The sequence below is a fragment of the Pantherophis guttatus genome, chromosome 4 (assembly GCF_059756535.1).
Source record: "Pantherophis guttatus breed Tessera chromosome 4, ASM5975653v1, whole genome shotgun sequence".
Classification (NCBI taxonomy): domain Eukaryota; kingdom Metazoa; phylum Chordata; class Lepidosauria; order Squamata; family Colubridae; genus Pantherophis; species Pantherophis guttatus.
Window position 1 is genome coordinate 121,972,625 of NC_142066.1, and position 27,161 is coordinate 121,999,785.

Sequence of the window (27,161 nt, forward strand, 5' to 3'; positions counted from 1 at the left end):
TGGAAGCTAGCAGTAACAATCATAAATGGCAATCATGGGACTGCAGGGACAATATAATGGCTGCAACTATTAAAACTTGTCATAAGTACGTTTTGTTCAGCACTATCATAACTTTGAATAGTTGCTGAATGAGTGGACATTAAATGAGAATTATCTGTACTCTGTGTCAATTGTTGTGCTTAGATTCATTTGAAAAAAAATATGCCTCTGAGGAAAAGACCAAAGAAAAGTGGGGGGGAAAAAATTCCCTTGCTACTATCCTATCATTTTTTTTTTAAATAACAGGGTCATCGTCCCTTTTCCCCCAGTTGATGGATAGCTTATGTGGGATGATACTCATGTATATCACTAAGTTGGAAAATTATCTCTATATTTTTTCTGCTGTTGTTGTGCACAGGAAGCTGCTATTTTATATGATGAGAATAGAACAGCCATTGCTTGTGCCAGTTTTCCAGACCAGCATACAACCAACTCCTGAATGTTCAGGAGAGATTAGGTTCAAGAAAAATGGAAACAGTGTGTGGATTTTTTTTCTTTATAGAATATGAAATATTACAGGGTCTTTCTAACCCTGGCAATGTGATGCGACTGTCTAATGATTGAGATTGTTGTTTAATTTTATGAATTCAGAAATATTGAGTTTCCTCATCAGAAATAACCTAAAGGAAAACTTTGGATAGAACTTCATAACAAAGATTTGAAACACTTTATGTTGTTAAATTATATTGGGAACTTTGAAAGAAGCTTTTAAAAAAGCTAGATTTCAGCCAAATCCAAGCAGTTCAACTGTACTGTATATAATGGGAAATACATTGTGTTCTACCCAATATTTTGTTGGTATAAAATAAGCTGCTACTCTCATATCATGATGATTATGATGATGATAACAAATTGCAATGCTATTCATTGAACATTGTAACATGGCTTACAGAAATAAATTAAAACGAAGATGTAAAAATGATGGTGTAAAACCATATATACCAGAAAACAGAAAATCAAAAGCATTACAAAACTAGGGGGGTGGACTGAAGACTTCCAACATTCCTTACAACTCCATTATTCTGATACAAATTCTTCTCCTGGATTGAAGCTCACTTCACCAAATAAAAGGTTGAGAATCAGAAGGTGATGTAATCAGTATAAAGTCTTAAATAACAAACCGTTGACAGTTTTAGACTATTGAAAATGCCTGACATGCCTTCAAAGGCAGAATTAGACAATGAGAATATCACAACCAAGGGAATTCTTACTCCTGTAATTATTCCCCAAAATCACCCTGTATTGAATCAAAAGCAGAATCCTTTCCCACAATCTCATAAACTGGATTAATATATAGGGAGAATCAAGTTGAAGATATTACACAGATTGCAATTGTAAATGACATTCAGTAAATATTTGCTTTAAGGTAGAGCTATAAAGACAAGTGACTGGATGACCAATTTTATGGCTTCAACTATTCAGTTGATGTATAAAAAAAGCAGTTATTTCTTATCTTAATTTGCCACAACTTGGATTTCATGCTTAAAGCCAATATTTAACCCTATAACATAAAAAATATAATTATTCTGTATCCTATCATAGCAAATATCATCTATATAAGAAAATCAGTTTAACATATGTTGCCATTACGACTTATAGAAGATGAATCTTGCCATAATCAGCCCTCATCAAGGATATGAAATACCTTTCACAGAAATATAAAGTCAAGCTTTAGTTCAAGGATGGATTTGAAGCCAATAGCAGCTCCCACTTCTGTTAGGATACTAGGAATTAGAGAAGAAACAAAGGGACACCTTGTGCCTACCCTTGTTCTGGGTAGGCACAAGGCCTATTGTAATAGTCCTTGTGCCTACCCAGGCACAAGGGTCTGGGTAGGCACAAGGTACAATAGTCTGGATTATTGTAATGCTCTCTACATCTCTTCCCCTTGAAGAGCACTCGGAGGCTCCAACTGGTCCAGAATGTGGCTGCGCGGGTGGTTATGGGCGCACCTCATTACACCCATGTAACACCTCTCCTGCATGAGCTGCACTGGCTCCCAGTGGTCTTCCGAGTGCAATTCAAAGTGTTGGTTTAAAGCGCTCCATGGCATAGGACCAGGATAACTACAGGACCACCTTCTGCCACCAACAGCCTCCCACCAACCAGTTCGCTCCCACAGAGAGGGACTCCTCAGGGTACTGTCGGCCAAGTTATGTCGGCTGGCGACACCTAGGAGGAGAGCCTTCTCTGTCGGAGCTCCTGCCCTTTGGAATGAATTGCCCCCGGATATTCGTAACATCTCTGACCTCCGGGTCTTTCTCTGTGCCCTCAAGACCCTACTGTTCCAACAGGCGGGGCTGTCTAACTGAATGATTTTAAATTGGGTTTTAATTTTGGGTTTTAAAATTCAGCCAAAACTATTTAATGATTTTAATTAATTTTAACTATGATATTGTATATTTATGTTTTAATTCTGGCTGTACACCACCCCGAGTCCTTCGAGAGAAGGGCGGTATATTATTATTATTATTATTATTATTATTATTATTATTATTATTATTATTATTATTATTATTATTATGTGCAAAAGAAGAAAAAGAAACTCTAATCCTAATATACAGTAATTCTGGAAGCATTTCTCTAGTGCATGTCCGGGGAACCTATGGTTCAGATTCATTAAATTAAATTTAAAAGATTTGGTATGACTGCCCTCTACCACATCCAGTCTGCCAAACATACTGGGTTGGTAGAAACAATTAGAGATAAGTGGTCCCAGACGATACTCCATCTGCCACCTTACTGATTTATGTTTCCCCAATGGATGTCATTGCCCTGATGTAACTTAAAACATTATTGCAGTGTAGATTGGAGGGGAGAATTTCATACTTTTCTACTAACACATATTGGGGTATCTTTTTGAACACAAATATTTATTTTATTCCATATATCTTTGAGAAACTTTTTAAGAACTGGATCAGGTGTTCAAACATTCAGTGACTACTGATTTTGTTATTAAACTTTTTAGGAGGAGAGGAAACGTCTTTTACCATATCAGAACTAACATCTGAGTTTGTAAAGTAAGATCAAACAGATTTTATTATTGTATTTCTTGAGAGGAGACAGAATATGTTTTTACCATGGCACCAGCATCAGAGTTTATAAAGTAAGATCAAACAAATAAAGGAATTTAGAAGGGGAACTAAACCAATAACCAACCAAACTCCATGTCTTTAAGGCAACTGGTTTCATAAGCAGCAATTCTGAAGAAAATATGAGAGCTAAAACAGCACATTTATTTAGTTTTAATTTTTTTTGTGCTGTCATACTTCAGCACTGGAGCTCTGATTTAGAACACATGCCACTTTCCTTTGATGTTGTGTGTTTTTTAAAAAAACAATGGCAAGAAAGATAGAAATGAATTATACTGCAGCCTAAATCATAAAACTGGGCTTTTGTACTCTTAATTTACATATTGCTATTTTGGTTTTGGAAAAGTATTTTAGTCCCCAGAGCCTTAGAAAACAAAATAAACTCTTTCCATCAAATAGTTATTTTTAATATGTGTCAAGGCTTTTATTTAAGCTCAGGTTATTCTCAAAGTTCAGTTGACTCCTCCTTCTTCTCAGTTCCTTTTCCCTCTCACTCTTTTATTTCTAAAGATGGAAGTTCTGTGAATTATAGGATGTGTAATCCAATTTATTTGGAAGACCTGCTTTGGAGAAGATTACTTTCATCCATTGGTGATCATCATCAAGGAATGAATGTTCAGCCTTGTTTTCCAAGACTGTGGCCAGTGTAGATAGAAGATGTTATTAATCACCCAAACCAATGGGTTATAAACTTATCTTCGGGAACAATGACTTTAATCTGCTATCCCTAAATTAAATAATTAACCACATCTTAGTGATTAACAAGGATTAAATATCTTAACTATTTTTCTGCAATGGCAGGAATTGCTACTGATAATACATAGCTTCTCTTGTTTGGTTTGAGCTTCCAGTTTCTGCAGCTGTCTTCTGTCCATGCACTAAGTTCAGAAACAGGACATATAGTGAAATTGAAAGAAATAGAAAAAGCTGATTAGCCAGCCTTGCCTTCATCCCCAACACCTAAAGTTTTAAGGAGTTCAAACAGAATATTCCATTTCCTTGGCCAGATTTGTTCTTTTTTTTTCTTTTCTTTCCTTCTTTTTCAAACAATACCTAACATTTTATGGCTATAAAACACACTCTGGATGGCTTTAAGGGGTGAGGTTGTTTTCTTTAGTTGTGCTCCTTTAAGGTCTTTTTTTAAATCTAGGTTTCTAATTTAACTATATTTCAGGGTTCTCAAATATTTCTCTAATTCCCACTGGTCCCAGTTAGATTCTGTTTTCTTTTTAAATCATTTGAATTGTTTATATCGTTTGCTTGAGGATTAATGAATTGAAATACCATATATAATCAACATGCCTTACATTTCAATTCCTAAAGGAGTTTTCTGTGGCTTGAACACATTCTTAAACCTCCATCCCTATTGACATGGGCAACATATATAAAAAGGGTTGGGACTTAAATTGCACAGCCACCATCTTGACAATTTTGATGCACAGTTTCCATAGATGTCTCTGACAGTGTTAGAATGACTCAATGAACCATAGTTTTGATATGGTGCCTGCCTGGATTGCAAGACTGACAAGTGAAGGACAGACCAAATGTATACATGAGTTGCATTTCTCCTCAGACAAAGAGTAAACAAAAAATCTTTAAGACAGTATGCAGGCTTTTTATTTAAAGGCAAATCAGAGGCTGAATAATAATAACAATTTTTTTAAAAAGCCACTGTATATCCTAATTATATTTAGGAACCCAGGCTGACATTCTTGCATTTTTATGCTTAATTTATTCCAAAGCTCTGCTTGAGAGTCCTTATTTATAGCATTTTATTTCCTGATTTATGGTTCAAAATATTGTCAGAAACGCACAAAAGAACAAAATAATTTGCTGCAAAATGAGCTTTCCTTTTCCTTTCTTTCTCAATCCAGAGAAACAATAACAAAATATCTTCTTGATTTTCCTCAGCCCCATTCTCTCTCTTTCTCTCTCTCTCCCTCCCTTTCTCCCTCCCTCCCTCCTTCAGGCTACTGGCATTATTACAATTTGTCCTTGCCCAGTTTGAATTGGACTATAATTATTATCCTATAATAATCTCTTTTAATACCTGTAAGGTACTGGAATGGAAAGGTGTGGTCTAGTAACAGAACTATCAATCTACAGCTGAATTGGATTTTAGACTGAAACTAAGAGTATATAGTTGTAAATCAATTGACTAACAACCATCTGTATTATCTAATGGACCTGCTGCTCCAGAGGCCTCTTCATTGACTGAAACACAACTAAAAACCTATGGTGGAGGATAAAATGAATGCAAAGAATAACTTACACTTACACTAAAATATATGAAATATAATTTTCTTTTTAAAAGAAAATATATATTAAAAAGATATTTTAAAAAACTAGCTTTATAATAATTTCACTATTTTTAATACACAAATTGTTGTGAAAATAGAATGAATGATATAGATTGTGAATAGATTTTGTTTCCCTATACATTTCTAATATCTGATCACTGTATTTTGATTTGATTTCCGCTAAAGACTTACCGTATGCAGAATATTAAATTTCAGAACTGATAAAAATATAAAATATCTTAGATTTCAGCACTTACTATGAATTTAGTATCCATAGAAATGATGGGCTGTCCTTTGTTACATGTGTTCAAAAGATCTACACAAACATATCTGTGATGCTTTAATTGGGATCCTAGAACTCAATAGCAGAAAGGACTAAGTAATTTATTCCTCCCTAAATTAATGATTTATTCCTCCTTAAATTAGCTGAGAATTTTGGAGCTGAAGTTAACACATACAGAGGGAGTTCAGAGTGGCAAAAGATGTTCTAAACTGTATACTTAGAAATAGATTTCCCCAAATCACTTTCTTTAATGCTCATTAGCATTTAATTTTTCATAATTAATTACAGCTAAATCACATACAAAACTAAAAAGACTTACCTAAAGTCCTGAAAAATATCCAAGGTACTTGGTGCTTGGTTCTTAGCACCTTGGAAACACAGGGTTTACAATTACTCTTCTTACTATAAAATAAAATTCTCATCTTTATAAAATAAAGATGTTTTTATTTGGAGCAGACGATGTGTGTGGCCCATGATGCACATATGGAAAAAAAGGCTTTTAAAAGGGGACTATTTCTACAATATTTTACATTTCCTTTTGATTTTCCTCATTTCATAACAGTTTCAAAATTAATACAGATTAAAAATTAATTTATCTAATTGCTAAAAGTTAAGGCAATATATGTGTGGACTAATGGAGGATTTTCAATGATGATGTAAACTTTCAAAGGCTATGATCAGGAAAAGAGTGCGAAAAAGATGAACTCACTGATTAGATCACATATTGCTTCTAATGGCTTTAAGTGACAAACCAGAACAGAATTCAGACTCTTAAATATGTCTGTCTTCCCCAGAATGATGTCTGGTAGAGAAGGATTATTGTACCTTTGTTTTTTGAAGTCCATGGCCAAGGAGGTGCTGTGAGATTATTGCTACTGATAAGAAGTGTTTGGTAAAACATTTGAGGTAACAATTCTTGGCATCTTTAAAAGTTCAGCAGGAAACTGCCACAGAGTAAATAACATAATAAACTATTTATTTGCTGTGTTTTATAGTTCTAAAGATCTATAAAAAATAATCTTGGAATTTTCTTCTAATACTATAATAATGTGAGCTTCTTAAGAATAAAGACTTGTCAGATATATTGTTTTCAGTATAATTTTATTTAAACAAAAACGTGTTTGGAATGGCTATCGTTGGTGTTACTTATCTTATCAGCTCCTACTTACAAGACAAAAAGGATGGATCAGTACCTTAATGAAAAATTCTGCCTTTCCTTCGACTCTTGGGCTTTCAATGTCCACTACATAGAGTTAGAAGATTAGAAGTGTCAACAGCTTGTCACAGCTTGAAATGCAGCTGCTGAACAAGCAAACAAGAAGTTGAATTCCCCCACCTCCAAAGAACTGCCAGTGCAAATTTGCATTTCTTTTACTTTACTCCCTAAAAATAATTCTGCTATTTTAAAATGTTTGTAAGTATTATAGCAACTTCAATTATGCCTATAGTCATAAATTGTGATGATTCACATGATAAGTAAATAAAGTGTATCCATACATTAAATTATTTATTTCTTTGTTTACTTACTGCATCATCTAAAACTTTAGCTATTACTTTTGTCATATTCTGCCACTTTATTTCCCTTCTATTCAAAAGACTGGTACTTGAAACAGAATCAAATAACAACTTGATTTTATGTTTTTAAACATGGGAAAGCATTTATTTTTATTTTGGAATCCCAATTATCCCAGCTGCTTTTAACAATATTTTATAACACATCAGAAATTCATCTGGTTATTTCTGATAAATTCTCTTAAACTCCAATTTAGGAATGGAGGAGAAGATGTACCATTGCTAGGTTTTTCTATTTCTTGCATCATCCAGCAGGAAAAGGGATCTTAAAAAATGGAAGCTCATACAATATTTTGTGACATTTTAATTGATCCTAATAAATATTGCACTGTTGATTTTCATTTCCCCCCCCCCTTGTGATTCAACTTGTCCTCTTGTACTTTTCCATCTGCACCCATTCCTTTGATATATATGTCAGATAACATAACTCTTGGGTTATAGTTCAATTAAAACAATAATTTTGCAAGTTATCTCTAAAAATAATAATGGATACCTCTAAAAATTGATATCAATGGCAAAATATTCATTAATTTATCTATATTCCATTGGTTAATATATTAAATGCATTAGTAATGCATTAGTAATGTTATTAATGATACAGCAGTAAGGAAGTACTAAATATCACTCTGAATGATATCCCCTCAATATAAATGCTTCAAGGCAATCTTTCTTTACCACAAATTATTATTCCATTTTGACCTAATGCCAAATAGTTTCTTCAAGATAAGAAAGAAACAAGAGCTAGGTTTTAACACGTCATTAAGTTCAGTTTTCCATGGAAAACAGAAAGCCCCAAATTTTAATGTTTTGTTTGACACTTTATTGTTTACCATCAATACAATTGCCACCTGACAGCTTTGTAATTATGTGGGTTAATCAAACTGTATCACTGTTTAAGGATTGTGCACTTCTTTATCTGGACAGTTTTATGAGAAACCAATTGAAAAGGGAACAATCTAGCAAAGGTCACACACTCTAAAATGTATATGTGATATCAGTATATGCTTGCATTTCCCATATAAGTCAAGAATATTAAAACATAAAAAATACTAGGAATGAAAATATTTCTTGTTGAGTTAGAAATGAAAAGTCCTTTATCTCATATATGAGAATAAGAAACAATTTTTAAAAACTAAAAGAGAAAGGAAATCCTTTTTCTATTATTTTCTAACACTAAATATATAAATTAATAATTACAAATTTTAAAAATGTTGCTATGAGAAAGCCTTTCCAAACCAGTTTCATGCTTTACTATATTATAGATAAATCACAATTTTTTTTATTTTAGATTTTTAAAAAAATCTTACATTTATTATTTTTATAAGTAAGGCAGCAAACATATATACTGCTTCTTCTCCATCCTATATATACTGTTTCTTCTCCATCCTATTTTCACAAGTCGGTCCAAATCTTAATTTTAGTTTGTCTCATTTCTACATCAGTTCAACTTTGCTTTAAAAGTTGTTCAATTCTTTGTATACATATTTCTTAAAGCATTATTTTTAACATAATCTCACTTAATGTACATTCTGCATGCAATTTCCAGTAATATAAAGCTTTTTGTTATTTTCTCTAATAAGCATACTGTTGCCCTCATCTTCACCTAAAATTTGAAATATAGCTGAATTTTGGTTTGAAAGCACATTTTTCATGTTTAAATTAACATTTAAATTAAACACTTTCTTCCCATCGATAGCAAATGATGTCTTGAACATTTTATTCAAGTGATAGTTATTTTGGCATCTGAGGCAGAAACTCCTAGAAGCAATTCTACTCTTCTGTCATAAAAAAATGTGCTGCATATACATCTTAAATTTATTCAGATATGTTGCCCCAAAAAACAGCTTCACTTTGCATTTTTTCCCTTTATGCTTTGGATAAAAACCAATAAATAGATGAACATAAAACTATTTTTATAGTTAATATTATAAAAGATAATATTATATAGTTATATAGTTAATATTATAAAATAAAAGAGCCTGTAGTACAGTGGACTAAAGCACTGTTATTAACATCTGCTCCTTGCAATTACTGCAAGTTCAAATCTTACCAGGCTCAAGGTTGACTCAGCCTTCCATCCTTTCAAAGGTAGGTGAAATGAGGACCCAGATTGTGGCGGCAATAAGCTGACTTTGTATAAATATACAAAAGTATGAAGTCTATTGCTTAACGCATTGTAAGCCGCCCTGAGTCTCTGGAGAAGGGAGGCATATAAATTAAAGCAAATATATATAGATAGATAGATAGATAGATAGATAGATAGATAGATAGATAGATAGATATAGAGATATAGATATAGATATAGATATAGATATAGATAGATAGATATAGATAAAATATAGATATAGATATAGATAATTAGTAATAGTTCTTTACATTTACATTTTTATACTATTTTTCATCAGTGTATAAAACTGAAAAACCATAAAATAATATTTTATTTTATGCCTACTATTTTCTATATTAAATGTTATTGTTTTATCTTAAAATATTTTAATCATTTCATTATCTCCTAAAACATTTGAATAATGGAGGAAGGATCTAGAAATACAAATAAAAATATTTTTTTAGAATTAAAAATTACAATAGGAATAAATATGGTAGTATAAATAGGAATAATATCAATGAGAAGCGGTAAGAATGAAACACAAATGAAGAAAAAAGTAAGTAGGCACAGAGACAAATCAAATATGCAATGTTAAACATTCTAACTGAAAATAAACGAATCATGCAAATAGTTTTGTGATATAAATATAGGTGATCACAAATATTGCAAACAGAATTTTAAAAAGAAATATAGAATATGGCCAAACACTGGCATATTCTGTATTTCTTGTGCCAGACCTCTCTTTCAGTTCCATAGCCAAGAATCTACATATGATGGAATGCATTAAATGGTATATGAGTAACAGAGCATCTTCCTTCTCAAATGACATGGTAATTCACACCATTCTGAACATCACTTCGTTTCTGCTTTAAAAACAACAACAGCGAAGAAAATAATACTAGTATCTGACAGTAGAAAGGAAATGTTCTAATTAGTACTGGATAAAAATATAATGTGGAAAAAAAAGAATTGTGGGCCATGACTCTAAACAACATTCCCACTGACATCAACTATTGCTGTGTATGAAAATAAAAACTACTCTGAGTCTAATCCAGAACTATAGCAAGTCTTTTCAGAGGTGATATTTGTTGCAGTGCATATGATGCAGCTTACTAAAATAAAATGACAATGGTTAGTTAGATGTTAATCTTATGAAATCTGTTTATCTGACTTCATAACATTGTCACATTTCTTTTGTGGGTCCCAAAGAATCTTATGTTGTTTCTAATAATTGCTTTTTTTTCTTTTCATTGCTATTTTAGTAGTTTTGGTGTAGTTTTTCTTACAAATAACATCATGCCAAACATTTCTTCTGCATTTTTCTGCAATTTTTTTGCCTTGCAATTGGAAGAAAATATTGTTAAACACTGAACCATGCTGTGGATTCAGTCAGCTCTTTTTCAAATTAAAGGGGCATTTTTAAAACCAATAGAAAAAAGTATCTTCCTAGCAGCAAGAACACAATGTGAGTCAATAAATATCACAAGTGTTCTGATCCTGGAATAAGTATTATGAGTCAGATTCAAATGAAGAGAGTGCTATAAATTAGGGCATGGAGGAATAACAACAATAAAAATCCTCTCATCAATTAATTCTGCCAAGTGAATGAGTGGTTTAAACATTTAAGGATAAGACAACTAGTGCAATTAAGGTATTTTAAACATTCTCTGCTATGTTCAAAGATGTGACAAAAAGAAAACAATTGGGAAATCATGATCAGAAAAAAAAGATCAAAATTACTTTATTGTTTATGTATTTGTTTAACAAATGGCAGACTATTGAAAAAATGATATGTGCATGCTTGCAACTCTAAGAGTGCCAAAAATTTCCTCTCTATGGTTCCATCCTAAGTAAATCAGCCCTACCTCAGTGGCGTACAATCTGATGCCCAGGGTCATACAGAAATCTTTCAGTGTAGCCCTCAAAAACTCCTCATACTGTTACCAAATTGAAATGTTTACTGTGACAGCAGGAGGATGTTATTAAATATATCACCAAAAGTTAACAGTAACTAAATTGATATGTAGTCAAATGCAAAATCAAATCAAATTTAGGTTTTGCTCTGCTTACTACTTTTGACAATATGACTTTGGGAGCACCATCTGAAGGACAACTGAAGTTCAGGGTTCATATAAGGTTCTGTCAATATGTTACAGTATATCTGAAGCACAATTGAGTGTTGAAGTCAGGCGACAGAATTTTTCCAGGAGTAACTATAAGGTGTGGTCAAAAGATAATGGCCATAATGGTATGATCAAAACTTCATCGTATTTTTTTTATTTGTCATATGTCAGAATCCCCCAAAGCAGGGATGGAGAGCAGATCAACCCTGCTAGGCAACAGGTAGACTAAAGTTTATAGTCTCTGGCTACATTCCCAAATTGATATTTCTCTTGGGTTCAGATGAGGCATGCTCTTCTCGCATGTTTCTCTCTGGGATACTAATCTGGCCTGTCATTTTCCACATTTGCTTTTAAGTGGCATTTGCCTGTTTTCATTTTCTGCATTCCTGTTACTAACAAAAACCTGGTATTAAGCATGCGTATGAACATCCTGTTTTCCACTGTGCAAAAATATTTTCAACTGTCTGAAACCTTCTTAGTTTCTTACACTTCAATTGCAATGCAAGAGAAGACAACCTGGTAGTCATCCATGGTGCTTGGATCAAGAAAGCTAGGAAAAATGCTGTTTGTATGGGAGGTTGCAGGTGCAACAGAAACACTTTCAGCAGCAATAAAATATCTTTGATAACAAAATTTAGAGATATTTAAATGAGATGGAACAACAAAACTTATTTTCTAGGGGAAGGAACCTTTGAAGAAAATAGAAGTTAATTGTTGACATATATTTAATGTATTATGTAATACATTGGAACACATTTGCTCAAATTGGCTTAGTTTGGCTTGTTAAATTCACACACGTGACAGCAATCTGGTCAAAATAAGAAAGGACCACATGAGACTGACTAAAATAATGTCAGGGCACAGGGATTTTTTTTAAAAAAAGAAAAATTAATACATACATTGAGCTGTCACCTTGTACCCGCCTAGAGGAGGTTCATGTCCTTCCACAACATCAAAGCCAGCTGATACTAATACAAAGTCAGGGTTGAACTCAGAGGTGATTGGCATAATCACTGTCCTGAAGATAAAACAAGCAAGCAGTTAGGTTATTTTATTGAACCTATCAATTAGAACAATACTACAATTATACATTAGCTACATGTTATATGACCATTTCTATGATCAAATCTCTTTCTCTCTCTCTCTCCCACCCTCCCTCCCTCTCTCTCTCTGTCCACGTCCCTCCCACCCTCTCTCTCTTATTCTGCCCTTTCTAAGAATTTTTAAAAGAGAAAAAGAATGATTTCCAGGTATATGTGAGAGCATCTAACATTACACGCACATCTGGGCCTATTTTATTCTATTGGCTATAAAGATTGATTCTTAAGGGAAGTGACTAATGGATTACAAGGAGAACTCTGAAGACTTAGTGGAAACCAAGATTGCTCCAGGTAGTGAGAACTTGGTGTAAATTGGAACTATAAAACTCTTGGGGGGGGGGGAAATGCTTGCATTTCAAGCTTCTCCCCCTTCTGTTTTTCATGTTTTAAAAGTATGAAGCGGGGTGACTATCTTAGTAAGTAAAGAAAGAAAAAAGGGGAGAACCTAAAATCATGTAATCAAAGCCAGGCAAGATTGTCAGAATTTTTCCAAGGTCATGCCTTGCAGGAATTTGACAACCACAACCCAATAACAACACCCCCTGCTGGTTTTAGGAAGACGTTTTCATGGTTTCTACATTTAGTGAATTTATTAACCCTTCCCTTTCAGTGTTTTTTATATTAAGGGTTGGATGCGATACTCTATTTATCTGTGTACAATTTCTACTCTCTACAAGTGGAATATCTAATATCTCAGAAAGTGTATTTAAAACAACAGGGTTTTGTTGTGTAAACTGAAGTTTCACTAGGGTTTCATTTAATGCTATATCAAAGAATGACTTTGATTTACTATAAATGTTTTAATATTTCTTCTTATTTGTAGAAGACATTGTTGAGAATTTGGCTCTTAACATTTTCACAACAGCAACAAGAACATATAAGTCATTTGTTACCATTTGCTTTATGTGTGTGTGTGTCTGTGTGTGTGTGTGTTTATATAAAATTTGTGTGTGTGTAAGTGTAGTTGCAATTAATCTATTTTCAATATTTTTGATCTGATATATATTATGTTTCTTTACATTTTTATTCTTTTAAAATTATGAACAGGAACACCTTATCCCATCCATCCATCTAATAGCTTTTGTATTACTTCATCAAAGCTATTCTGGAACTGCTTCCTTCTTTCAAAGCAAATAAACTAATAACCCTCTAGCATGTTCTTGGAAATCTGATAAGACACACACACATACACTCACACAGAGAGAGGGGGGAAGAGAAGGGGGGGGGGGAGAGAGAGAGAGAGAGAGAGAGAGAGAGAGAGAGAGAGAGAGAGAGAGAGAGAGAGAGAGACAACCTTTCCAATGAATATGATTAAAGAATCCAGTCTAGATAATGTTGTTATCTAGAAAATAGTTATGGGATGATTTCCAGCAAAAAAACAACATTTATTGATTTATTCAATAAAGTGTTTCCTTCCTATTTCAGACTGTTATTTCTTGAAGATTTATTTTTTTCAAATTATATTTAAGAGAGAAGTTCAACCCATTGCCCTTCCTTAATAGATTAGGCTGAAAGCCAGTGATTTGCATCAAGCTCTTGTTTGGTTTACAAACGGGATTTCTAAAACTAGCCTGACACTTCAAATACTGTAACTACACTTATTCTACATATGTGTGAACGCACATGCATGCGCACACAAACACACACATGTGTGCCCACACAAACACACACAATGGCTTCCCAGGAACAGTTTAAATTGTGATAAAATATATCAGTATAAAGTAATAAATCAGCCTCCTTTCCAAGATATAACTATGTAACTCTAACTAACTGCCTTTATTTCAATCTATTGCCACCTGCACTTTGAGCAGTAGTGGTGAGTCCAGGAGGACCCCCAAGTTGCCCATTGGGTATGTCTAGGGTAATGCAACCCCATCCAGAGCTAACAATGATAAACAACAGATCCTGAGCTCCTCCCCACCCTCAGCTACTCTGGCTTGCTTGGGTTCAACTCAAGCCTATAGTCCCCTGTCCAGATTCCTACAGCTCCTAGGCTCACCAGGGATGGAGATGTAAACTGTGCATTATCAGCACACTAATGATATCTCATACCATGATGTCAGGTGATCACCAAGAGGTTTCATGTAGATGTTAAAAAGAAGCAGAGAATGTACCTAGCCCTGTGGCATCCCACAAGAGTGGCTGTGGGCTGGGTTTATTGATCCCTATTAATACTGATTGGGACTGATCTTAAAGAAAGGAGCTGAACCAGTGCAATACTGTACCACCCAACACCAAACTCCTGTAGCCGGTCCAAAAGGATACATGGTCGATGGTATTGAAAGTTGCTGTGGGATCAAGGAGAGCAAGGATAGTTATACTATCTCCATCCTTCCCTCATCAGAGCTAATCCATAAGCATGACCAATGCTGCTTCTATCCCATAACCCAGCCTGAAACTGGGTGCAAAAAAGCAACCACTTTTTCCACCACCTTCCCTAGAAAAGGGAAGTGGGACACTAGATGAAAATTGTTCAGACAACTTTCAAGGTTTCTTTTTTTGGGGGGGGGGGAGAAATACCGTTTATTTACAAGTAGAAACATTATTTAAAATGACCTGGATTTCCTTAAATGGTACCAGAAACACCCCCTCCTGCAGCAATGACCTATCTACATGTCGCCATACTCAAGGTTTTCACTAGTCAGGAGGGGCAAGGATCTAATAAGAAAATAATTGATTTAACAACCCCACTTCTGTCCCTCCAACAGCCTCTAACTGTTCCAAATAATCTGGCAAGTCCGTTCCCCAAGCATCTCCAATGGACTATGCTTAGATTTAAATCGAGAATGGATCCTAGTGATTTTATCTGTCAGATATTCAGAAAATTCAGGGCCTCTATAAACCATGGGGAGTTCCAGACTGATGGACCAAGAAACGTGCACAAACATTATCTTGTTCAGGGCCTTGGCAGCTTTCTGATTCCACATTGTGGCCAAAGCCTCCATAGAGCTCTGCAACAGAACCCCCAGGTTATCCCTCAGCTCTTTCTGAAATGGGTCCATTAGTCATCAAGGGCAGACCATTCAAATAGATCCTGCCTCCTGGAAGTACTAGAAAATCTCATAACCACCAGGGCATGACCATGACAGAGGGATAATGACATATACTTTCATGTGGCTAGCATTTTTTTTTTGGTTTTATTATTTCATAACTATATTAGATAGTACATCCTTGTTGTTCTTTGCTTTTTTCACATGGAAAGAGTTTGGAAGTTGCCTCATAGATTGATTCTTTTGAACTCATAGCTTCTAAGAAGAATTGATGATTGCAGATTTTGTTTTCTTCTATGTAAGGCAAAAGAAAAAAACAAATAAAAAAAGCAGAAAATAATAAAATAGACATTTATTTCCACGTACAAAGGAATGTCACTAATCTAGAACAGGAACATGTTGACACCAGAAAGATTATACATGGCAGTGACATCCAGCAATATTGTCCTTCCTGAGTCTCAGTGGTATTACAAATATCTCTGTGAAACTATGACACATTTTTCTCAAAATAAAAACATTATTTTTCCCAAAAGGAACCAGTTTGAAAAGTCATCGGGACACAATGCACTAGCCAAAAACAGACCAAGATTACAAAATGCTGTAGTCCAAGTGCCAGTAAAGAAATATGATAGTAATTGCAGACATGAACATTTTGGAAATGAAGCACATAGTTCTCAGTGATAAGCTCCCACTCCCAGTCTTTGCTGTCATTGATGGAACAGTTGAATATAGTTATTATATGTGTTTTCAGTTATAAGTACAACCTCCATTTGATAACTGTACATCACTCAATATTTATAAGATTGCTCAATACTTGTAATGAAAAATTGCTTGGGGATGTTAAAAGATTATAAAATAGAGGATATATATGTCTCCAATATATATATATCCAATATTCTGTAGTATCCAACCAGTTTTCTCAGTGGAAAAGAGATATTTTTGGCTTTTTCCTAAATGCTGAGATGTTTAGGGGTAACTCACTTCTGGACCTGAAAGCCACAAGTGAACGCTTTCTCCTGTATACTAGACAACTAAGCTTCTTGATGTCTCCTGAAAGACATCTGATGATCTAAAAATAATGAAACATGTTCACAGAATAAACAGTATAAGCAAGTCCTAAGACATTATGTTGGCAGGTTCAGTGTACTTGAAATATAAGGCAGAAGAATATATGTATTTTGTGGACAATCTTATTAATTTCTGAGAAATACATAGGCATACATTAATAGAAGCTAAAACCATATGTCTGAAGACTGACATATGTGTATCTAGCAAACAATATTTTGTTCAATCAGATCAAGAACTCATTTTGTGCAAAATAGGGTCACAGAAGATGTTTATGATTATTTATCCCACCATTTTATATATAACTCAAAGCAATAAATGTGCCTTATGTTCCTGCCAGCAATTTTCCCCACAAATCTGTGAGATGGTTTGGCTGAAAGAGAATGACTGGTCAAAAGACATCTGACCATCTTTCATGCCTAATGGAGGCCTAGAATTTACAGTCTCCAGGTTTCTAGGCAAACACATGACCCATTGCATCAAACTGGATCTTTGAAGGTGAATGGATTTGAATAGTTACAAAGATGGCAAAAGGGAAGCCCTTCTCTACCACTGTACCCACCTGGTGGCATTTAAAACATTGTTGCCTATAATTCCATAGATAGTAAACATCTATCCCAAGACTGTCAAACTCGCACTGGCCACACCCATGCCTGGTTTAGTGAAGGGGGGGAAAAGTCATGATACGTCATGTGACAACGCTGTGATGATACAAGTTTGACACCCCTGATCTATCCAAAACGATAGCCTTTTGTGAATTTGCTAAGTTCCTTTTTAAAAACATCTAAATTGGTGACCATTGCTAGTGCAATTTGTTATTTGTTATGATTCATCATTCTTAATCCCGTAAAAAAATGTAAAAAATAGGCTATGTTCAATGTTTCAACTGGCACAACTATCTTTAAAAGCATTTTGGTGAGCCAGATTTTAGAAATCAACTAAAAATAAGTAATGAAGGACTGAGCCAGCTAACAAAGCTGTTAGGACTGTTTCATTTAATAAATAAATACAGAAAAAACTTCAATTCTGTGAGGGATTTAAAACAGATTACATTCAGTTTAAGTGTAAATTAAATCAAGTTCCATTTTTTTTCTGATCCAGTTTTTATTATAGTGGCCCAAACCATTGCTTACAGAACTAGTCCCCTATCATTGAACTAGGCTATTCAAAGATCAAATAGAGCCCTCAGCTCCTAAAGTTATACATTCTTGTCCAGTGAAAAGCTGTTAAAGGACACTTTTTCTATTTTGAATACATTTTATATTTAAAAATTTTCTCAGTCCAACTTCAATTAAAATATATAGAATATAAAGAAATAAAAGTATGGGTAGAAGTCAATTCACTGTCCCTTAAGAGAAAATGTAAGTAGATTTCTATTCAAATAATACAATGATAAATGGTTTGTTAGTTGCCCTTCCGATGTCACTCTGCCACAAATAGATACATTAAACTTTTATTTTCGTTTTTTAGTTATCTTCTGAACTATAGAAAAGTACATTGAAGACATTTAAATATTGATGATTGTTGTTGTTTTCTTTTTTCTTTTTTTATTCATTATATTAGAAACAAAAATAGAAAAAGCTAGTTCTTTCCCATACAATATTTTGTTTTATACTTACTTTGAGAAGTTACTTCCCAAGCTATTTTTTTAATTTTAGTCTTTTCCCTCTGTGCTTTCTTTTATTCTTGCCCTTGAGATTCCAATCAGAACAGGCAGGTTCATAGGAATGACGTCCCAATAAAATGCAAGATATCTTGCTGAGATAGTTTTTCTTAAGTTCTAAATGCTAGTTTTGTCCATATTAACAAGTATGTGTGATTCTTCACACAGAAAGTCAAATGAATAAAGATATGTGCTAATGCCAGTTCTCGTTTTATTACCTGCTGTACATTTAAGCCACATTAGCTACTATTTGTTTTGTAAGCAGTGTCCACATTACCTCTTATTATTTCACGTTCATTATAGTGAGCAATAGATAGGCAGGCAGGCAGACAGACAGATACAGACAGATCTCTCATTCACATAATCTTTGAGAGTATATATATTATTTGAAAAAGAAAGTTATGGTACTTTGAAATGATTACATTATTAGTATTTCCTCTGCTCATATTTTCAGAATCTCTGCTAATAAATGAATTTCAGAACTGAAAATGACTGAATTAAGCTAAAAAATGGAATTCTAATATAGTTCTAAACACTGGTTTAATTTATCAGAGTTAAACTGATCAACTGATATTGTAGTTTAGTAAATCAGTAACTGAGCAATTTTCCAAAGAAAATTGTGTAGGTTTGAAATCTCTCGCTCTCTCCCCTCCCTCCCTCTTTCTCATTTTGCTTTTAGTAGATTGATAGATTGAGCCTGAAACTTGCTATAAAATGCTAACCTTTGTCTCACGTGTAAATTGTAAGCTCTTTAGAAACAGTAAAGTTAGAGAGTCTAATCTAAATCCAAATCAGTGTGGTTATTGCATTCCCATAGAAACTGTTCCATGTTTGATAAATATTAAGTTTCAGTATATTAGCATCATATTAATATTTTAAAATCTTATTCTCATCTCAAAATCTATTTCTCATCTCATAATAATAGGAATGTTAAACTAAGTGGGATAACCATACAGGAAGCCCAAATCATATGTATCAAAATCCTGCCAAATATGTGACACAAAAAAGAAGTTACTTTGTAAAATATTACCAAAACTCTTCCCCAATCTGGTATCTTCCTTGGGATAACAACACCCTGATCATTAATTAGTAGTACCAAAATTATTGTCACATAAGAAATTATGTCTTCGTCTTAGGCCTTGGATTGTTACCTTAACATGAAATTACCATTTATATTCTTGCATTTGCATTTAAACCCTGATACAGTAAGTTCCTAATAATGAAAATGTCCTATAATTATATATTTCTACATCACTTGACTCCAAGCACAACAACCCTTAAGGTTTGGTCATATTTCTACTTCAGCATATAAAATAAAATATTTTAGTTCATGATTAGCAATTTCTCAATTAGTTGGAGGTCATAGCTGAATTTCTCAATCTGTCAGTAAATGAATCCATAGCATTTTAAAATAGATTTTGAGGGGAGGTCAAGGATAAGAATTGCAACAGGCCTTAGGCTTCCATTCTCACCCCTTTAAAATGTGGGCATTTTGCCCCCAAGTGTTGATTATGTAATCTCAAGATCCTTCAGGTACTGCAAATGCTGCAGGTGCATGCAGCCAATAGCACAGGTGGCTTAGCCCTGCTTAGTCTTCTTTTGAGACCTGAATATTTCTTAAACTTGCTTCTTCCTCATGGAACAAATTAACACAAATCGCAGTACAATTAAAGCCAACATATTTCCAATTAAAACTGTCTCCCCCCCTTCCGTCAGAATAAATAAGTCAGTTTTGGGGAAGGAAGAGAACATGATACTATTATCAGCTATTCCACTGTCTTCTTAATGGATAACAATGGGGTGTGTGTGAAAATATGGACACCTTTTGAAAACATTTATGTTTACACTTTATAATTTTTTTATGAAGAAGATAGACTAGCTGCACAATGAAACTGACTGACTGATTGATTGATTGATTTATAAAGCAAGTCATCTCAAAGATTTCTATCATTCACAGTACCAGTTTTAGGTAGGGTTGCCAGGTCTGCTTCCAAAAAATAGCGGACAAGCGGGGGGGGGGGGGGGTTAAGTAGTAAAAAAAAAAATTACAATTAAATTATATATTTTCTTACAAACATTTTAACACGTATTAAAATAATCACTTCAAAACTTTACTTAAAATTCAAAACATCAAATATATTATAATAACATGTAAAATATTAAATTACATTTTACTTTGCTGTCGTGTGTATTTTTTATTTGACTGCACAGCTTTGAACAATTCTTTGTGTTTAAAGAACAATCCTTTAATTTCAGTACAACGTTGAGAAATATTAAAAAATATACAAAGTTCACTTCAAACTGATGGTACAAGCAGTCGGTTACGTTCGTCAGTCCACAAATTTCCCATGACGCTGAAAATTCGTTCAATGTTTGCATTTGATACCAGAATTGATGCACAATACTGGAACAGTTTCAATAAACTCGGAGCTGGCTCTTCCTTGAAAAAGTACGTCCACTTATCAAGGGATGAATCGCCCTGCAGATGAACATAAACTTCTTCTAAGGCAGAAATTTCATTGAAGAGAGTGTTGGGTGCAAGTTCTTCTGGCCTAACTCCCATTTTTTAAATTTTTTAAATTTTTTAATTTGTGATTTTATAAATTGGGTGTTTTAATCTGTGTTTCGGCCGAAATATTTAATAATTTTAAGGGATTTTTTAAATATTTGTATTATCTGTATTTTATCTTGGCTGTTCACCGCCCTGAGTCCTTCGGGAGTAGGGCGGTATAGAAATTTGATAAATAAATAAATAAATAAATACATTCTCGCCATGGTGATAATAACCAGATGTTCGTCATTTCTTCTAAAGTTGGAGGATTATTGCGATCAATTAGATTGAAACAACTTAGCGTCTCATATACTGAATCGGTGAAATTATACCACTTTTCTAGGTACGCAATGGCTCTTTGATACACGTTGATGGCTTCTTTCTTGAACTTTGCACGGCATTCTCAGGCAAATGTTTTTTATGTAAGGCAAATAAAACTTTCATTCCAAAAAACTGCTCATTGTATTTTTTTTGCAAAGAATCACGCAGCTTACACATGATAATGTGAAGATCACATGCAAGAATTTTCTTGCTTTCCAGCTTCAGTAGGGTGTCTTGCATTATTGACATGAAGAAGTGCGTGAAATATAAATACAATTCTAAAATTGTTGGTTCATCATCCTTTGCGAGTTCATTTTCCTGATCTGAAATAAGGTTCCAGATAACCTTATGGCACTCATCAGATCCAAGAGAAATAAAATACGATTTTAGAGGTATCCAGTTTAAAAGAAGTCTTTCGACCGCTTTAAACAAACTTAACCAACGTGTTGGAACATGGCACAAAATTTCATGGAATTCTGACTTGCAAAACTTACGTACCATTTCATCATAAAGCTTTTGAATAAAAAAATGTCCACTATTTTGTGAAAAAAAATAGTGAACATAATGTGAAAAAAGTGGACTGTCCGCTCAAATAGTGGACACCTGGCAACCCTAGTTTTAGGATACCTCTATTCTAGGAATAGCCATGATACAACAACCTTTGATTTCCTTCATTCTTACAGGGAATTATAAGTAAGACATTTTCATCTTATGTCTTGCTTTTTCATCTATGTCAAAGCCCCACCCTCCAAATTCAAGATTAAACAAAATGGAATCCCTATTCAATCATATAAATCTTTTTAATGCCATTTTCAACTGGAATGGGCCTACACAAATTACTATTTCTTTATCTACCGTATCGCCCGTTCTGGAAATCAACACAATCGCTTTAACTCAAACTCTTTAAAAATATGAGATCATTGCTTTAATATCCATTTCCTCTTCTTCCCCCACCCCGTGCCTTTGAATTGCAGCCAACGGAGGGGTAGTCAGGGAAAACTATATTATCTTTTTTCTCCCATTCTAACTATACTATTATGCTATTAAACAAATTTAAAGAAAGACACTCACAATATTTAGATGTTGAAACAGGGAAAGAAGTTTTCCTCTTGCCTAGAATTGGAAATAGAGTTACTACTTCTGTATACAACCTGTAGCAGAACAGCGAAATCTGGATTCAGCCCCCAATTTTTGCTCCTCAAAATGACAGCAACTGAATTGTTTCCTGTTTTACTTTGAGGTTTCTCCGTGCTTCTATTTTTAACTCCTTTATTTAATTAGCTCTAGAGATTGAAGTAATAACTGAAAGGTTTGCAAGATTATAACAAGAATGAGTCTGAGATTAAAACATGAGCATTGTTGTTGATAGAGTTTATACACTAATCCTTTTTTAAAATGTTGGTAGATATAGTGTACTATAAATATAGTGTATATGTACTACAGAAACTCTTACAGAATTGTGTTTGCACAAAATACCCCGCTTTTACTCCTATTACACTCAAAGATATCATGGTAGATATAAGAGAACTTATTTCGGGGTAGGATTGGTTCCCCAGGCCATAATGTTGTCTTAATTTCCTATTCAGAAAAAAAAATTGATAGAAATTTCTTTTTTAATCCAGTTTAACATGTGGTATCTGATTAATTAGATCTTTGTTGGGATCCACTTCTAAAAACAAAGGCTTTCTTCACAAATCACGGGCAAACAAAATGTTTTGAAATGTAATCACTTAAAAAATAATAATAGAAATTTGACTTCTGTGTTGCTAGGAATGTCCACACATAGCCCAGTGAAATTTAACACTGGTAAATGATCTGACTACCTCAAAGTGAAGTTTTTGCCTTCCTACAGTGGCCTTTCACCCTGCCCTTTCCTCCAATCTGAGGAGAGCTGATGTTGATGGAACATATAATGGCTCCTTTCCTGTGTAGTAAAGTCAGCAATAAAGCTTAGTAATTAAGGTGACCGGGGAGGCCCGGCCCAGCAGGCCAGTGGTGTGGCGAACACTTTTAGAACTTCAAACAATATCAAAGTCATTGAGAAATGGGCCTAGTTCAGGACTGGTTTGAATTAAGGCTCACTTCCACAGCACTTTTCAAATCCAAGCTCAAAGAAGAAAGCCAAGGCCTTCTGGATTTCATTAGAGCCAATTATCTTATCTGTTTCATCTCAGCCTGACCCTAAGGCTGGCAAACAGCTATTCAGTGCATTTGGTTGTTTGAGAAAGCCTCCAGTCAGCCAATGCCTAAGGTACTGATAATTAAAACATTGTTGCCCCCTGCCTCTTGTGATTAAATATTTTCAAGCTTTTGTAAATAATTTTTCCATTCTTTGCCCCAAGCCGCAAAGGTCCAATACGTACGTCAATTTATTCGGTGTGTTGGAAAATAGTGTGAGAAAGAAGGCTACAAGAGAAATGGAGGGGAAATGTTGAGATTTATCCTTACCTTCTGAGAATGATATTCAGTACATTTCTTGTGTTATGTTCTATTTTTGTTTGGAATGATGAATTGAATATTACAGTTCCCCATCCATTATCTCCCAAAACTGTATTGGATTGCATGAGGCTTAACTGTAAAAATCTTGGAGCTTTTTAAGGTAGGAAACATTAGCCAGCTTAATTTGAAGAGATCCGTAATTTGAGCAGAATAAAGCTAAAGAATATAAGCATAATGATAATCAAAAACCTCTCCCAAATCATTGCCCAAATGGAGAATTTTATTTGGAAGCAGAATTTGCATTTCAGCAGTTCATCTTCACTGATAAGGACATTCATATCACTTTTTTGGAAACATTTTTATATGTGGAATAGAAATCAAAATGTCTGAACACAGTGAATAGCTTCAGGAACAAAAGTTTTGCAAGTTAAAGGCTATTATTATTATTATTATTATTATTATTATTATTATTATTATTAATCTCTTGTCTTTCTGTTGAGCTGTCACTCAAGATGTTCAGAGCAATTAAAATTACCAGTGACTAAACATAACAAACAGTATAATTAAAATTAAAACCAGTTTAAAATCATAGAATATAAATGGATCATTAAAGAAACAAAACATTCTCAGTGCACAAAAGGAAAGCTTGATCCAATTCTATGTATTATACACATATGCACATTAACCCCAAAGATTTAGAAATATGTAACTAAGTAGAGTAGGCCTGAAAATCCCAGGTAAATGTTTAGTTTTTGAAAAATAAGGCAGAAGCAGAATGGAATACCTGGAAATCCTTGTTGAAAAATATGCTGTATAAAATGGAACAATATCACTCCAGTATGTAATTTTGTTAGAATTCCTTCTTATTATACTTCTAATTAAGGAAACAAATTCTGGTGAAAATATCAATATTCCCTCTATTATATATCCATGATTGTTTGAAATGAGCAAGTACAATAAATATAAATGAATACATTTACTGTATGAAATAAATTCAGCTTCAATTCACAAACATTAATGACCAAAATAATTTTATTTATTATTTATTTATTATATTTGTATTTACCCATTCCTGAAGTTCACAGCATTTTCAGTTGGGCAATAACGGGCATGCATCACTAGATTCTTTGTATAATCCTAATTTCTTGCTCCCTTGTTAGATTTTCCAATTTATAAAATTACATAAGTATTTAATATACCCTATGTTTAAACTACATTAGTATGAAGGCCAGAAAATAAATAATTGTCAGAAAGCCTATTTAAAAACTTGGATTAGGGTTAGGGTTAAAAGCAACTTTTAGAAACTAGCTTGTACCTAATGAAAGGAATACATGAAGCTATTTCTGCTTCAATTCTTTAACTACATAAGTGACTTGGTACAATGTCTAGTCATTTTGTGCTTTGTTGGAATCTTCAGCATCGTGCTATAAAAGTGTGGACGATAGAAGGACCCATTTGCAGGGGAACAATGGTTTAATGAAATAAAGAGGGAAGCTTCTGCATTCTTGTCCTGAGTCACTATATATAAATTCAGTGCAACCAAAACATCCTACAAATTACAGAACATATTACAAAATGGGGGAAATTTAGATCCATCTAGACCTACCACAACCTGGTGTGCAAATTGGATGCCACAAAAGGATATTGCATGAGAAGGAGCATCATTTGGAAATAAAATAAATAAAAAACATCATGGAAACAGTGTCATGTGGCATGATTATATAGAAAGAGAAGATACAATATGTTGAATATTTTAAAAAATAGGCAAGTCTCTAATTAGAATTCTGCACAAGTATGTGATGTATTCAGCAGTAGCGAAGGCTCTAACCATTTTCAGGTATTCTAAGCAGTCTGCAAAAAAAAGTGCATATTTTGCATCCTTCCCCTTGTATATCTATATTCAGAATATGGAAACCTAGAACGTTTCCATCATTTGTATTTCTTTAAACTAGATATGAGCCTTCACTAACTTTGTTCCCCTAAGTGTGTTGGGCTTCAAAGACAACATGGTGTTTGTGGATTATGAGAATTGAAATCCAACATATGTGGAAATGGGTCTTTCTCCTTATTTTTAGGATAGGCTTTGCTTGTATGTGTATGTTTTAAAATGATCATAATTCTAAAATTATGTGCATATAATTGCTCTTTTCTCCCTCATCTTTTTTTTAAAAAAATCTGCAAACTGCGGTGCTCACTATCCTGGAATGTAGTTTTCAAAAACTATTGTAGTAACAGCATTTTAAATCAAAAGTGGGCAACTAAAAATTATTGGGCACAGCCATAGGACAACAATAGAGAATTCTACACATAGAATTTGAATTGAAATGTAGGCTTGGAGGAATTAATCGGGATATCTGTATCACTAAAAATACCTGTTTAGTGTCTACTTTAGCAAAGCAGTATTCCAGATCAATTTCTTTTTCGAACAAATTAAAAAATAATGTAGGATATGTTGTCAGCATTTGAATCACATGGGGATTGTATATGCATTTATTTTTTATTCACATAGATTATACGTTTTTCCATGTATGGCTCCGTTTTCATTCTGGCACATTTTTTTGTGCTTACTAAGATACAAATTCCTTTTCTGTAAACTCTTTTGAAAAAAATAAGATGCCTTGGAAAAGGCAGATTTTTTATTTACGTAAAGATAAATGCTAATTTGATATTTGGAGGAACAAAATATCCAAATTTTGTCCCAACCAAATTCACAATAGAACATTTTTCATCCTCCTACAAAACACATGCCCTAAATACATAATTCCATAAGCCTCCACCTATTTTATATTATTGTGTTGAATAGTTTGGAGTCAACTTAGATATTGACTTACCTAGATATAACAATATCTCACAATGTGTTTATACAACCCATTTTATAGAAAATAGATTTAAAGAAAACAAATCAGATTTTTTTTTTTTGTGCCAGCATTATGGCAAGTAAACTTTGTATCTCATTGTTAATTATAAAATATTTGAAGAAAGAAAATATAACATCTGTTTATTTGAAAGTTGTCTATTTACCAACTTTATAAGGATTAGAAAGACAGTGATAAAGTCAGTTGTTTTTTCAGGGAACCTGGTGATAGGAGTTTAATCAAACTGCTTTTAACTTATCTAAAGTAAGTAAGTGATCTGTTTATTGTCCTCTCTTTTGTCTGTCTGCAGCCATGTCAATAAAAAAAATGGTGCATCTCAGAGCATTTGGTGCACACTAATTTCTATAAAGAAAAGATTTTGTGTCAGAGAGGATTAAATAATTTTCATGTGCTGTTTTAAAATAATAATTTTAGAGAAGGGAATTGAAGGTACGCTTTTTTTTGTAAGAAAAAGTTTAAGTTTCCAAATACATTAGAAAAGGAAGAACAAGTGTCACGTGCATAAAAAAGAGCTGCTGATTAATTTATTTGTAAACACTGAAGTATAAGGAGATGCTCAGAACACTTTTAGTCGCTGCATTCTGAATAAAGTTCTCCTCTTTCTTTCCACTTCAGATTTTTCTTCCAAACAGAAATATCT

General features: G+C 33.6%; 2 protein-coding genes across 4 annotated transcripts in view; one reads left to right on the forward strand and one right to left on the reverse strand.

Moving 5' to 3' along the window:
* The window catches only part of TWIST1 (twist family bHLH transcription factor 1), a 162,629-nt gene that overhangs the window by 111,170 nt on the left and 24,298 nt on the right, over positions 1–27,161 (forward strand). The window lies entirely within an intron of this gene.
* The window catches only part of LOC117655026 (histone deacetylase 9), a 166,933-nt gene that overhangs the window by 55,455 nt on the left and 84,317 nt on the right, over positions 1–27,161 (reverse strand). Inside the window, exon 10 of the mRNA XM_087893687.1 lies at positions 12,416–12,534. Coding sequence (XP_087749813.1) covers positions 12,416–12,534 — 119 coding nt within the window. The remainder of the gene's footprint in view (positions 1–12,415; positions 12,535–27,161) is intronic.